The sequence below is a fragment of the Eretmochelys imbricata genome, chromosome 3, assembly GCF_965152235.1.
Source record: "Eretmochelys imbricata isolate rEreImb1 chromosome 3, rEreImb1.hap1, whole genome shotgun sequence".
NCBI classification, from domain to species: domain Eukaryota; kingdom Metazoa; phylum Chordata; order Testudines; family Cheloniidae; genus Eretmochelys; species Eretmochelys imbricata.
Window position 1 is genome coordinate 152,024,657 of NC_135574.1, and position 14,472 is coordinate 152,039,128.

Here is a 14,472-nt window from a genome sequence, read left to right on the forward strand (position 1 = left end):
AACTAAATCTGGAGTAAAACTGCATTGAGTGGTGTGGAGTTACCCCAGACTTACACTGGTGTGACTGAGAGCTGAATTTGGCCCTAAATGGCTTATCAGAGCCAAGATTTTCAAAAGCTACTCATGATTGTGGGTGCCCGTATTGAGCTATCTAAAAGGGGCCTTATTTGGGGGGGCAGAGAGGGAGATCCCCACTCTGAAAGTCAGGCCCCTTTAAGGTGCCTCAAGTTAGGCACCCACAAACACTAGCCACTGATGAAAATTTTGGCCAGTGATTTATAGCTCTCGGATTCCATGTCACTGTCCAGCAGGAGAATGGTGGCTAGCTGGTTACCTGCCCCGAAGGCTAAACCAGTCCTGAACAGAGAATACGACCAGCGTGAAACAGAAAAGACAAGCTGGGGCAAGTATGCTCCTGCAACATGCTGTAGTGGACACCGGAGCCAATGCCACAAAACTTTCTCCATTTCCTGTGTCCACAGAAATGTGGATTACGAGGGCTGCCATGATTCATCAGTTCAGTGACTTAAGTGGCATGAAAATCTAAATGTGGCTAAGGTATTGGGGGGGAGAGTCAGACCCCTCAGAGGTGGCGGGTATGGCCCACCCAGGCTAGGAACACACATTTTGAGGGCAGCTGTGGGGTGATGCTGTGTCAATCTGTCAGCCTCTCAGAAACCTGGTCTTGACTTGTGAAGGCGATTTCAGAAACATTCAAAAGGGCCACCAGAGAAGGTGTCAGATTGACTGTAAGAGCCTCAGAATTCTGGGAGAAGGGTGCATGCTGGAGGGGAGGAGAAGCCAAAATCATGACACCTCCACACCTGCATTTCTGAATCCTACGCTGTAGGCCTCTTTTTTGCTCCTTATGCTCAGGGTCACTCAAGGGTGTGAGAATTGCCTCCTTCACATGACACCTTTTGCAGGAGGAGCCTTTAGGAGTAGAACTGTGGAATTCCCCTCATTACATTTTCCCCAAGCTGTTGCTGTGAGGGGGAGCAGGCAGAGAAGAGATTTACACCAACTTCACTTCACCCTCCCCCCCAACTTGCAGAAGCACAGTGCTCACAGGTCACCGAGGATCTGCTGGTGGCACTGGACCATTTGTGTGGAGGCTTTGCCTCTTTGCACCTGCGCTGGCAATGTGGCTTGGACGGAGTCAAAGCTTCCCTCCGTCAGGAGATGGTCCCAGAAGCCCCTCACGGGGAAGTTCCCTAGCAGAGGAGTTCAGTGCAGACGTTCCTACATCCTGAGGCTGTATTAACATTTGGGTGGATTTGTTGCTGGTGGCTTGGATGACCATGTGCACCTCATCTGCAGATTCTGAGGGAGTGGCAGGAGGCTGTCTGTGGTCTAGGGCAGTGGTGGGCAAGATCTTATCATGGGACTCTCTCTTTTACATGTTTAGCCTAGGGAAGTGGTAGGGGCATCTCTAGCTTTGACTGGCTTTTCCCTTCATGCACTCAGCATCCTTATTTCTATTCAGGCATCCTTATTTCTATTGTGCTGGATGCTGAGACCAAGGCAGTTTGGGGTTTACTAGCTTCATTTAAGGACAGGAACTTCGCTCAGCCCTTTGTTTCAACCCCATCTGCACTGTAATGACCTGCTGGCATAATCAGCAGAGGAGGAAGGAGACTGCAATGGGATCAGATGAGAAAGGAGACTAGGGGAGGCAGAGAGGGTGTTTGCAGTTGTGAGTGAATTTAGTGCAGCTACAAAGGTGACAGAGGGCCAGCTCTGGAGCTTGAAGTCCTGTATTACCCCTCCTCTGTACAACAGAGCAGTGCAAAATTCCCATTGCCCTGCCGTGGATGGGACTCTGCTAAGCATCAACCCCTACGTATGCCCCGGATCAAACAGACAACTCTTCTAGGACTGAGATGGCTATTTGTAAGCGCGATTGCTCTGATATGAGGCACCTGTGGATGTTGCAGGAAATGGACTGAGGCCACACTTGCTTCACATTGGCCACCAAAACTACATAGCAGTGATTTTTGAAACTATGGAGCTAGGCTGCATTATCAGTGAGCTGGAGGTGAATGGTTCTGTATCTCGTTCCAATAACTTTCTCTACCTGACACAGCAAGCTGAGTAGAGGTTCTGTTCCCCATGCATGCAGGACTTACACATGTAACTCACCAAAATCTGTAAGTTACTCACTTAACTCGTCTCCTTGTTTTCATGGAGAACAGCTCTTCTCTGCTTCTGGGGCGGAGTAGATGAAAAAGTGAACAAGGTGAAAGGCAAATGAACCTCTTTTCAAACAGGAAATAGGAGGTTTGGGTGGGGCATGGAAGAGTGGAAGAAATCAAATGACAACTGACTAGGGTTACGGTGCTAAGGTTAGGTGATTGCTCGGTTTTGGAACATCCACTTAGACATGGCTCAATTCTAAATATTTTTGTAAACTGACATTTCTTACAAGCATCGCCCAAGTAAGTTCTACGGGGAGAGATGAACAATTTCTCCATATAAGGAATCACTGTCTGTCCATTGTAGTAACTTGTAACGTGGCCCATGGGCAAAGTTGGCCTGTTGAGCTAGAGAAAATTCAGAAGAGACCGCTTCTCCTGAAGAGACCCTAACTGAACAGTTTAAAAGGGATTTTAAGCTTAACAGTGACATAATGTTTGTTCAAAAAATAAACCTACGCAAATAGGCTCATTTCCACGACAATTAGTCTTTATTAAAAATGTACTGGAGCAAGGTAAGCCTCTAAAATACTGACCCAGTTTACTTTGTGCGTTGGAGCAGGGGTACAAAAATCACACATACATTATTACCTAGTGCCCCTTGGCAACACATTCTCATAAAATAAATGAACTCTCACATACTTAATTCAACATCTTATCTCTATCAGACTAACTGCATAGTTCCAAGGCTTGGTTATGTAACAAGAAAATGTTATGGTACCACTATAGAGCTGAGCTGTCAATTCGCCCTAACTATTCAGATTAAGAGACAACCTTACAATCTCCCCTTCCTCCCCACCCCCGCGGCAGGAATTCTAGTGAAATTCAAAGTCTGTGGGGAGGTACTGGCTTGTTAAATCAACTATTGCACTGTAGCAGATTTTCAGAAGCTGAGGAGCCATGTGTCAAAATGCACCATCAGCTCAGACTTAAACCTTCTTCTCTCTCGCAGAATACAACTCCTCGTTCCTCAACCCCTTGAATCAGCACAGACGTTTGGTTTGGTTTTTAAAACCTCATACAAGAGGCTGTATTCTTTTTTTTAAATGTAAATGTAGGTGAACAAGAAGTGCTCATGAAAGTAAGAGTCAACTTGGTTACAGCAAGCATAGGCAAAAGCAGAGTGCAAGTAGGTGTCTTTTCCCTATTTAGCTCAGCCAATTCACTTCAGTCCTGATATGTAAGAAACCACTCTATTTGGTTTTAAGGTTGCCTATCACCATGGTATCTAAGGCAAGACCCTCCTAGGATTTCAGCACCCAACTTCTACTGATGTCTGTAAGAGTTAGGTGCCTAAATTCTTTTGAGGATCAGGGCCTAAATATGGTATCTGTGCTTCCAAGCCTGATCCTCCTCCCCCAGCCCTGTAAGAGGGATTGCAGAGGGCATCTTCTGTGCATTAACCAATATTCTTCTTAAACTAGCAGAGATTCTCCTGCCACGATGGCAAGTAATCAGTATGGTCTGATGTAGCAATAGGACCTTGTGCAGAATTATTGTATTTGAGCACCCAGAGTGGGTGTTTGTATCTTTTCATTGCCACAGTGCAGACAGAAGAGCTCTTAGTCACATCTCACAGTAACTAAGAAAATCAAACAGATTAAGTACCTGAAATGCTTTCTGATAAATGCCACCTTCCATGCCGTATGGCTTTGCTAAGGAATTTGGAACTGGAAAGTTGTGTACAGTATTAAAAAAAAAAAAAAAAAAAAAAAATTTGATGAGCTGATCATCTTAGGTGATCACTAGCTCAAAGATGTGAAAAATCCATGCCATTTTTGACTGGTGTGACACACGTGCAGATTGATTTAGTGGGAAGAAAGATTTTCCTGTAAACACCCAGCTAAATTAAGAGTTTAATGTGAAAAGGGGGCAGTCAGACTGAAGCCACAACCTTCTTAAATTCAGTGTTTGTCCTAAAGCAGGATTATAACCTAGGCCAGCAAAGCAGAATGATAGAGGCCCAGACCAGTGCCAAAGCTTGAGACTTGAGCATTGTTGCTACTAATGGCCAGTGCTTCTCTACAAGTAAGACTCTTCCGCTTCATGGGGGTGTGTGGGATTGAGAGAAGCAGCCAAGGAACTAGCCAGGAATTCAGCACCCACTCAGTAGTTGAAACCCAGTGCAACTTGTAAGGGTCTAGCTCTACTGCACCTGGGAGTGAGCATCCCAGCCCAGGTCTACAGCCATGCTAGTGCACTAAAACTAGCTGCATAGACATTGCTTTGATGTTGCGACTTGGGTTGGAGGTCAGGCTCTCAAGTGTACCCCAGGCCAGAGCCTCCAATCCCCAACCTGAGCTGCTGTGGCTACACAGCTCTTTTTAGCCTACTAGCACGAGTCTGTCGAGCCACGCTGGGAGCCTTGCGCCCAGGTGCAGTGTAGACATACCCGTGAAGGGCTTAGACTCCCCAGTCATCGGTGACCGATGCTCTCACACAGCTATGTCACTTATCTACCATTAAGGTGTGTTCAGGTAGAATTTTCCAAGAGGTGCTAATTTTAAGCAGTCTTTAAATGAAAGGTCTGATCAATATAAACAAACACACTGCCAGATACTTCTATAGCAAAGGGTATTAGAACCAACTTGTGCCATCTGGTTCCACACGGGCACCCTATAGAGTCAACGGGATCCCATAAGCATATCTAGTGGTGGAATTTGGAACTTAGTGGTCATGGCAATGCTACTATTACTGGGATGTTGTGGATAATGGCTCACCAATAGAAAAATATATATTTCAAACTGCTAGCTACACCCAAACACGTAGCATGGCTTAAAATGCACAGCAACTCTACAGTGAACTCCAACGTACTTCCTTGGTGCTGGTGTGATGCTCTACCTGCAACTGAGTTAGTAAAGAAAAGGGGTTGGGAAGCAGAGTGATGGGCAATCAGGTGTATAGGAAGAGAGGGGGTTAAAGTTTTAAATCTGACCCTGCCTTCTTAGTTTACTGCACTAAACCTGAGCTAATCTCCTTTGAAGTGACTGAAATGTGCTTGATGCTGTCATGTATAGTCTCACCACTGGATAAAATGTTTCTTGAAACACAACTTTAGGGAGCAGGCTGTACCAACAATAATAATCACAAGGCAAAGGAAAAAATTCTTTCCAGTAACTTGAAAGCTCTAGTTTAATAGGAAAGCAAGGTTAATAAGGCTGTTTTAAAAACTTCCTCGGTTGTGTGTATCAAAGGGGGTGGTAGCACTGGTGTCCAAAGGGCAGGAAACTTAAGCCGCAGGAGCACACCATAAATTAAAGTTGGGGGCTCCTTGTCTTTAAGGTTTAGGTAAAGCTTTCAGGTTACTGTATAAAACCAAAATACAGCAGTGGCAAGCAAGTTAAAACAAAGAGGTGTTAAGAGTATTTGGGGTAGCCACTTGGGTTGGTTTAAAAAAAAAAACATTACTGCTGAAGAATTCTTCAACACTGTGGACTGTAGGACTTCATTTTTAAACACAAGGTTTATAAACGGAAAGACTGTTGGTCTGCCAACATCTGAATTGAGGGTCTTTCTCCAACCATAGCACAGGGTGGCACTAGCCTCTAAGATGGCATAGAGAGCTGGAATCCCTGCTCTGCTGTATGTGTTTGATCTCAACTATAGCAGGAGAAAGAATCTTGAACTCAAGGTTTGAGAGTAAGGGAGAATTGTTTTTCAATTTAGACTGACAAATCAGTATATTTTATTATGTCTATTCCCTTCCACTCCAAAAACATGCAAAATTAACTCCTGCTTTTGAAGATCATCCTTAGCAAGGGGACCATTTCAAGTGCTGAGTGTTAACACTGAACTTTTTAAAATCATTACACATGCCAGCCTAGTGCCCAGGGTTCTCTCGCTCTCTGTTTGCTTTCTGGCTTTGAGCTTTTAGGATGGATTCAGATCATACTTCCAAGTTTTTTCTCTGCCACCAGAAGAACTAGGAACTTTCCTTTTTTTAAAAAAAGAAAAAGCGGAGATCCTTATCTAGCCACATGCCTTGAGAGGTTCAGGTTTTAATAACAAAAATAGCATAAGACTCCGCAACATCAAGGACTTCACTTTTAGAAGACTGATTTTTCAGGCTTCTAAGTGCCTATTCCAATTTCCCCTCTCCTGGGTTCCTTTGACAAATCTTGAAGGATTTCCTCCCCTTCCCTGAGGCAGAGTCAACACAGCAAAGGGATGTTTATGACCCTGTTTGCCAAAAGAATCACTGAGTTCAGCAACAACAGCATTAATGATGGTCAAGACCTAGCTTGAGCTTCCTCTGCGGGCTGGATGCAAAGTCTATAGAAGAAGCAAGCATGAGACTAGGTTATCCCATGACACGCCATTGGCGGGGGCTACAAACTGCCATGGCAGACATGTGGATTAAAAAAAAAAATCCGAATCTGCTGGAGTTTGGTGGGAAACTCAGCTGGATTTCAAGTCCCAGAAATAAAAAAAGAGCCTGATTCTGCTCATGTTTTGGGGAGTTCTGTCCCTGACTTTCCTAAGGAGCAGAATGAGGTTCTTAGGCACAGCCCATAAACTTGCTAGAGTACCAAAAAAAAAACAAAAAAAACCCACAACCTTATGAAGTAGTTTAAGCTGAGTCAATCATTTGACAGCCCATATTGGCTCTTTTAGGAAGCCTCTTCATGGCTACCCAGTTTTGGTCATGGTTCCTGCTGGTTGCTCTGGAGGGGGGTGGCATAGTAAGCTTTGATGTAACACTGCAGGGCATCCCTTCAGGACACAGCAAGGAAGGAGGCCTATTACCTTCTGGGAAGTGGCTTTGATAGACAGAGATTGATTCAGAACTGGCCCCTGAGCATGCAGGGACATCTAGTGAGTTGGTTATGATGGCAGGCACAAGTGAACTACAGCAAAACAGTGCAGGGTGTGCAAATTACAGTTCCTCCTACCCCAGTAGCTCTCTGCACTGAGGGGCATGATGCTGAATAAAATCAGGCCTATGCATGGGCTATTTGGCATCAGTCAACCAACATCTAATTTTCCATTCATGGACATAAGATCCCATCCCCTTGCTCTGGTAGTGATCAGACCCATTTAGGACCCAAGCAGTTGTGAGGGGTGTGGCTAGGTGACTTTGAGCTGAATAATTCCAGCTGATTGGGCTCCATACATTATTAAAATCTTTGCTCAATGGCCAGGACTCTAGAATGACTCCCCATTGTCTCCTTCTGAAGTTTCTTCCTAGTTCAAGTTTGGTGGGAAGAAAGGAGCAATTCTTAAGCCAGTGTCATTGATCAAAGATACAATAAACTACTCCTAATTGTGTGTTCTTTATTTGCCAAGTGAATTTGATACTGATGAAGAGCGCCTGACTAAGCACTGGACGGGTTACAGCAGCCAGGCCAGCTTCCCTGACATCACTGGGTTGAAGGGCCTCAGTTTTGACCCATGGCAGTGAGTTGAAAGTTTTCATGGCCTAACAGAACCCGAGGGTACGGGGAAGGGTGCTAAGTGTGGTGGTGGACGCCTGGGGAGACCTGTCCAGCAGGAGTCGACCTGAGGAGCACCAAGCAGTGAGATGGCCTGGCCGTTCAGACTAAGTCCCATTCTTTTATAGGATACCTGCTGTTTCCCCAGCCAGACTGCAGATATGGCACCAAGGCAGCCCACGCCCTCAGTGCCCGCATGGGGATGCTCCTGTTACAGGATAAGTGCTATCCACGCTGGAAGTCTCCCCTCTGCCCTCCCGTCTTGCTCAGCAACTTCACCTCTTCGATGATTATGTCGTGAGTGACTGCTTTGCACATGTCATACACAGTCAGGGCAGCAAGGCTGGCGGCAGTCAGCGCTTCCATCTCCACGCCTGTCTTACCCTGGCTGTGGCAGAGCGCCTGGATCACCACAGCCCATCTGCTCTCGTCCAGGCTCAGAGAGATGTCCACCTGGCTCAGAGAGATGTTGTGGCACAGGGGGATCAGCTGGCTGGTCAGCTTGGCTCCCTGAATCCCTGCGATCTGGGCTACTGCCAGCACATCTCCTTTCTTCAGCTGGTTCTGCCGCACCATCCCAAATGCCTCCTCACCCAGACGAACCACAGCACTGGCAACAGCGGTCCTTTCAGAATCGGGCTTCTTTCCAACATCTGTCATGGCCGCCCGCCCCTCTTGGTCAACGTGAGTCAGGCTGCCGGAGGGACCCCGTTCACTGGCGCACAAGCCAGAACCTATGGTTTTGGAGTGGGATCCTGGGCCCTTTTCTTCTGACTGGTTTCCAGCAGCAGCCCCAGAGTGACTGTCCACAGCAATTTGGCTGGTGTGCTGAATGGAAGGACTTCCTGTCCTAAGGCACTTTGTGTCCGAGCTAGAGCTCAAAATCTTTTGGAAGATGCAAATGCCGCGTGCCTGAGCTCGCAGAATTTCTGCTGTAAACTGCTGTTGCTCTGAGCGAGAACCTGGCAAGGCGTGCTGTCCTGTAAACACATTTTTCTTAAACGCTTTTCCCATCTGCTTGGATAAACTTGCTCTTGGCATTAGCCAGTGGCCAGGTCTATGGCCCCATTGCTTTGAACGTGGAGAATTCTGCACGGCATCTTGCAGTAGTGAGGTCGACTTCAATGCTGCCTCTGAAGAGGAGGATAAATAGAAATGAGACAAAAGCTATTGCTACTAACTGGAAGGATAAACTAAAACGTATCTGAATTAGGATGCAGTCAGAGCACTGCTCCCACTTTTATACACTACCAACAGCCCTAGGAAGCTGGGAAATGAACTCCATTTCCTTACTAAAGTTCAGACCTCCCAATTCCCCATGCTCATAGGCTTCTTGTTGTATTGACTTGCTTACCAACACTGTGGGTGGGTGCACAGTTATTGTAGGGTCAGTCACAAGAGAGGAATTTGTTTTCAGTATTAAAAAACAATCAACATTTGAGAATAAGCAGCCAAGGAATTACCTGGACTTCACCTCTGGGGGAAAAAAAGGCGGGGAGGGGGGAGGGGGACACACACTACCACCTTCTTCTTGTGACAGTGTGATTAAAAATGTCTTCCTCAACAATGCCAGGCTCATTTAAAAAAAAAAAAAACCAAAACCATTTTTCACTCCCTTCTTCGCTATCTCCTGCCCTCCAGCTCTGGCTGCTGCTCTCACCTTTTCCAGCATGCTGTTTAAAGTAGGATCATTTCACTTTCCAGGTTTCTGCTCCTAGCTGCAGCCCTCAGAGGTCAGCCGGGCCAAGAAGGACCAGCTGCATTGCCTGCGAGTTCCTAGACAGATTCCATGCTGGAAACCCCCCCATAGTCACTGGGAGCTCAGATTCCCTCACTGACACCTGTTATCTCTTCCCTGGCCAGGAGCTCTGCCAGCTCAGTTTGGAACTTTATTTAAATCCACTGGAAAGTAGCCCTCCTTGCCTCTCACACTAATCCCCCAACTTTGGCATTTTCACAGCACCCACTGCCAAGCACCAAGACAGGAGCCTGTTACGCACACAATGGAAGTGATTCTCTTTATAATCCAAAGGAGAAGGAGGCAAAGAAGTACGTAGTGGCCACATCTTAACAACCTGCTTTGTTTTTTAAAAAGGAGATCTCCCCTATGCTCTTCACTATTCCTTTATGCGATACAGAGGCTCAGGAGAGGTTTGGAAGACTACAGATGAGCAAATCCCTTCCATAGCCCCTTGAAGCAGGACTCCTTTGGGAAATAGCAAGTTCAAGAGCTGTTCACAGAGGAGTCAGAACAGCTCTCACGAGTGAGACACACTGTGCTTTATCTTTCCTAAGGGAAAGGCAAGGTTCCTACCTACTTTGCTGCTTCCTGATAGAGTCCCAAGCACAGCATACAGTGCAAACGGCCCCTCACCACACTGTACTGGGTCTGTTGCCTTGGATTAGCAAAACCTTCAAACAGAAGATTAGTGTCTATTTAACCTCTTCCCTGCTAGGCTCAACAGCCTTGGCATTCACCTAGCTCTGGGAGAGACATTCTCTGAGCATCTTGGTTCAGCGCTAGAATTTAACTGTCCTTAGCTTTTAATCAAGACAATGGGCTAAATTCAGATATGGAGAAAGCAGAGGCCACACCCCTGGAGTTGTGCCCTCTCACACTAGGGCTGAATTTGTTTGTACATCTGTGGTATTCACTGAGTGATGGAGGTGCTAAAAGAAAGATTCTAACAGGTAATTAACTAGGAACAGTAGGGGTCATCAAGAACTGATTCACTAGCACTAATCCAATTTAAGAGGGAAACCTCATAAAATGGGGCCTACTGCCTGCAGCCCATCTTGTAATGGACACTACACTAATGGTGGAACAGTGTAGAGAAGCAGCTTGATTTTTTTATACAAGTCTTGGGACACCTTGAACCTTCCTTTAAAAAAAAAAATCAAGAATTTAAAGGTAAGTGAGACCTTCAGTCCCTTTGCTGGCCTAAGCTCTGCAGGACTGAAGCTAAACTCATGCAGAGTGCCTGAACTAGGGGGGAGCGGGGCTGTAAGAGGAGTTAAGAGCTCAATACCCAAGGACTGAAGCTGCTCAGGAGTGGAGCATCCATCAGTACATTTGGGGGGCACGTAACCAATTTCTGTTTAACTGGACGTTTTGAGTAGATAAGTGCAGAAGACAGAGAGGTAAGTGAAAGCTGGATGAGGCACCTTGCACTCATGCACTTTCAGGGTGCAGCATACGCTGCCTCTTTTATACAAGTTTCCTTTAAATCCCACACAATGGTACCTCTGTCCTCACCCACATTGCTCACGTAACACAAAAAGGCAAAGAGAGAGACCATGAACTTCCATGCCTGTGATGGGTACAATGCACTAGTAACTTCCTACTGATGAAGATCAGCAGTGTTTTGCTTGTACCTTATTAGTAAATCTGCAAAGCTAAACTTGGTTTCATCACTGAAAAATTTCCAACTGGAAGGTAAGAGGAGAAATATCCCATCACTAAGGTGAAGCTGGGAGTACAGCCTATTCTTAATATTTCTATTAAGGAAAATAGTTACGGGACAGACCAAAATTAAATAAAAGGGGGTCAAGAATTAGGTAATACAGAAAAGAACATGGGTTTAGCTTGCTAGGACAGCAAGAGAGATTAATCATTTCCATTGCATTAGATTTGATTAAATGAATTCCATGTTCTCTCTACCTCCTGCCTGTTCACACACTAGCTTTAACTGAACCCTGCAATTAAACACACAAATTAGGAAATCCCCCAATCTGCTTCCCATATGTATCCATGGTCTGCATGTCACACTGTGTCATCCTTGACTCAGCTCCAGTCATGAGACTGTACTGTTTATGCAGAGAATGCCAGTGGTTACTTTTAAAGACAGGGAAGAACAGGACAGACTGGTTACATGCAATGATAATAGAAGACTGCTATTCCAAAAGAAGCTAGATACGTTCCCATCTCTGCATCCATACCTCCCACCCTTCTTCCTCCAAATGCCATTTTAAAAATTAAAGAGAAGCCCCACAGATAGTTTATAAAGGACAGTGGATGGGGGTCTAGTTTGGGAGGTAAAATAGTTTTTCATTCCATTCAAAAAAGCCAGTTCATCCTCATTTTGCAGCAGTGCTATAGTTTGCTATAGTTTGCTATAACCGTACCTGTTTCCCCCTTTTCTGGAACGTAGTAGAGCAACTCAACCAAAGAACCAAGCAAACAGTGAGAGACCAGGAATAGTCTGCACAGTTCAAGCTGTTCACCTACAAACTCAATATGGCAGAAGATACCATGGTATCAAAGAAATGAGAATTGGAAGAACCTTAAGTGAACCCTTTCTTCCAAGAGAAGGGCAAAAAACAATGTAAAAGCAAAAGACCAGATTAATAAGACACTCTCCAGAATCCATTTGCAAAGAGACTGAGTGGAGTTTACTGGAGTACTGATTAAAAGCAACAGGTATTGCAAAAACAGCCCCAGTGGAGATTTGCAAATCTAAGGAATGCTGCCTTCCCAATGATATAATTGTCTGTTCCCACTCCAGGTACTTGAAGTTGCCCGCTTGTCAGCTTTGGAGTTACCAAGTTATAATCATAATATGAATAATGGCTGATTTGCTGCTTTGCTTGGAAGAGAAGAAGTGGGATTGATACAAAATATTTTTCCCCTTGATACATCAGAACTTCTTAGCAAGGAATAATGATACTTAGAGCACCTTCCATCCAAGGATCTCAAAATGCTTTTACAAATATTCACTAACAATCCACCCAACACCTTTCCGCCCCTTCCTTAAAAATAGAGGGAGATACAGGCACAGAAAAGTCAAACCAACTTGGCCAGTGTCACATAAGAATCAGTAACACAGACATGAATAAAACCCAGGAGACTTAGTTCTCTATTCTGACCACTAGACTATTTGATTAGAGGAGTAAATGGTTTGAAATCTGTCCCCCCCAGGCCTTTGATTTAGAGCCGATTTGTGCTTGTGTCAATGCCAGAGATCTCTTTGGCAAGCTTTCTAGCAAAGGGTGGTTTAGAAAATGCTGCCCTGGGGAAGACAAGGGAAAAAAAATAAATAATGCACCCTTGTTGCTCCCTCCAGCCTTTAGTCCAGTTTCGTATAAGGCATTAGGGGTTCAGACATTCTGACACTATGGATGCGGGTGCTATATAAGTAGCAGACAGACACTAGGCTGCAATTAGTAAGTGGTATTCTCACCTCATGGTTTAGGCAAGTGAGTCCTCACTCTGTTAAATCAATTAAATGCCAGGTTTTTGATACCCATTTGTCCAGATTCAGGGGATATGGGCAGGGAGGTGAAGGAGCAGGATTTTCTTCTGGTAGCTATGCCACACCACTTGAGCTCAGGGACCCCAGTAGTGTGGCACCATCAAGGAATTCTACCCCAGCAATAAAGTGAAGCCTCCATCCTTCAAGTTTAATGTTTACGCTGCAATTTGTTCAATCTCTCAGCCAGATCCTGCTTTACAAGGGACACCCAGAAGTGCTGTAGTATCATTGTCTTGGTCTTGCTTAATGCAAAGGAAGCAAACAGGAGGCATAGTACCAAAGGCAAAGGCCTTAACATGCAACTTTGAAAGCCTAACACTTTTTTTTAAAGCTCAAAATGAAAGCTGTTGAAAGCCATATAAATGATCCATTCCACGTATGGCGGGATGACAGGCTGAAGTTGACAGATGAGTCTCCAATTCTCTCCCCCCACACCCTTATTTTCTTTGAGAGACCGACCGCATTTCTTAAAATCAGTTCATCTCTGCCTAAAGTGAAACAGAAATGTGTGCAGCTTAGGAAAAAACAAAACAAAACCCCAACCCAATCCTTTCCACTCCCCAGAGATGTAAACCTAATAAAACCATGGTGTGTGTATTACGTACTGATTTGTCACCCACCGATCAGGATCATTGGCCGGTTCTTCATCTGGGAAATGTTAAACATGCCTAGAAATAAAATAATGTAAGAATTACTAGTTTTTTTAAAACACCCATTTTAAGTAATTTATCTTATTCTATTTATTTTCTTCTGCTGTCCTGGACCCTGTCATTCCTAACCTACACAGTAGGAAAAGGAGAGCCCGAAAAACTACCAAGAAAATACCATTTAACTCATTAAAATGTAAAACGGTCTGAGGACAATATCCAAGTGCCCAAGTCCAGAGCAGCCATCATACAGTGGAGCTTTTTCTCAGAAAGGCTCCTATAACCAGAATTACTCTCTGCATGTTACAGCAGTCACACAATTCAGACAGACTGGAGAAGGATGCTCCAGTGGTTAGAGCACTAGCCCAGGACTTGGGATACCAAGGTTCGATTACCTGCTCTGCCACAAAACTTCCTGTGTTATCTGGGCAAGTCACGCAAGCTCTCAGTGCCTCAATTCCCCATCTATAAACGTGGGGATAATAGTATTTATATGGCCTCCGAAGGGTTGCAACAACAACTACGTTAAAAGATTGAGAGACGCTCCGTTACTATGGCGACGGGGGCCATTGAAGTACCTTAGACATACAGTCATGTTTCAGTAGCAGCAATGGGATTTCACTGTGTCGGTAAATAGGCTGCACATATCTCTCCCAATACACCTGGACACCTTCCTGTACAAGGCAAGCGAATACCGAGATCCCCCAGGATTGGTGGTACAGAGACGAGCATTTACGAATGATCTGAAGGCAGCAGGGAACACGGAGTTGGCATATACCGAGGACTTCAAATTGATCCGAGTATTAAAAAAAGGCTCGTGAAAGACTCCAGATGGAGGTACCGTTTAGATCAGGGGTCGGCAACCTTTCAGAAGTGGTGTGCCGAGTCTTCATTGATTCACTCTAATTTAAGGTTTCGGGTGCCAGTAATACATTTTAACATTTTT

General features: G+C 45.1%; 1 protein-coding gene across 3 annotated transcripts in view; it reads right to left on the reverse strand.

Moving 5' to 3' along the window:
* Positions 1-2,664: 2,664 nt before the first annotated feature.
* MOCS1 (molybdenum cofactor synthesis 1) overlaps positions 2,665-14,472 on the reverse strand; it is a 46,514-nt gene continuing 34,706 nt past the window's right edge. For 2 of the 3 annotated variants that reach the window (XM_077813617.1, XM_077813618.1), the window contains exons 10-11: positions 13,500-13,547; positions 2,665-8,760 (exon numbers count right to left, since the gene is read on the reverse strand). In XM_077813617.1, the coding sequence (XP_077669743.1) occupies positions 7,853-8,760; positions 13,500-13,547 (956 nt within the window). In that variant the 3' untranslated portion in view covers positions 2,665-7,852. Of the gene's footprint in view, positions 8,761-13,484; positions 13,548-14,472 lie in introns of all 3 variants that reach the window. The other variant, XM_077813619.1, reaches the window with a different exon arrangement.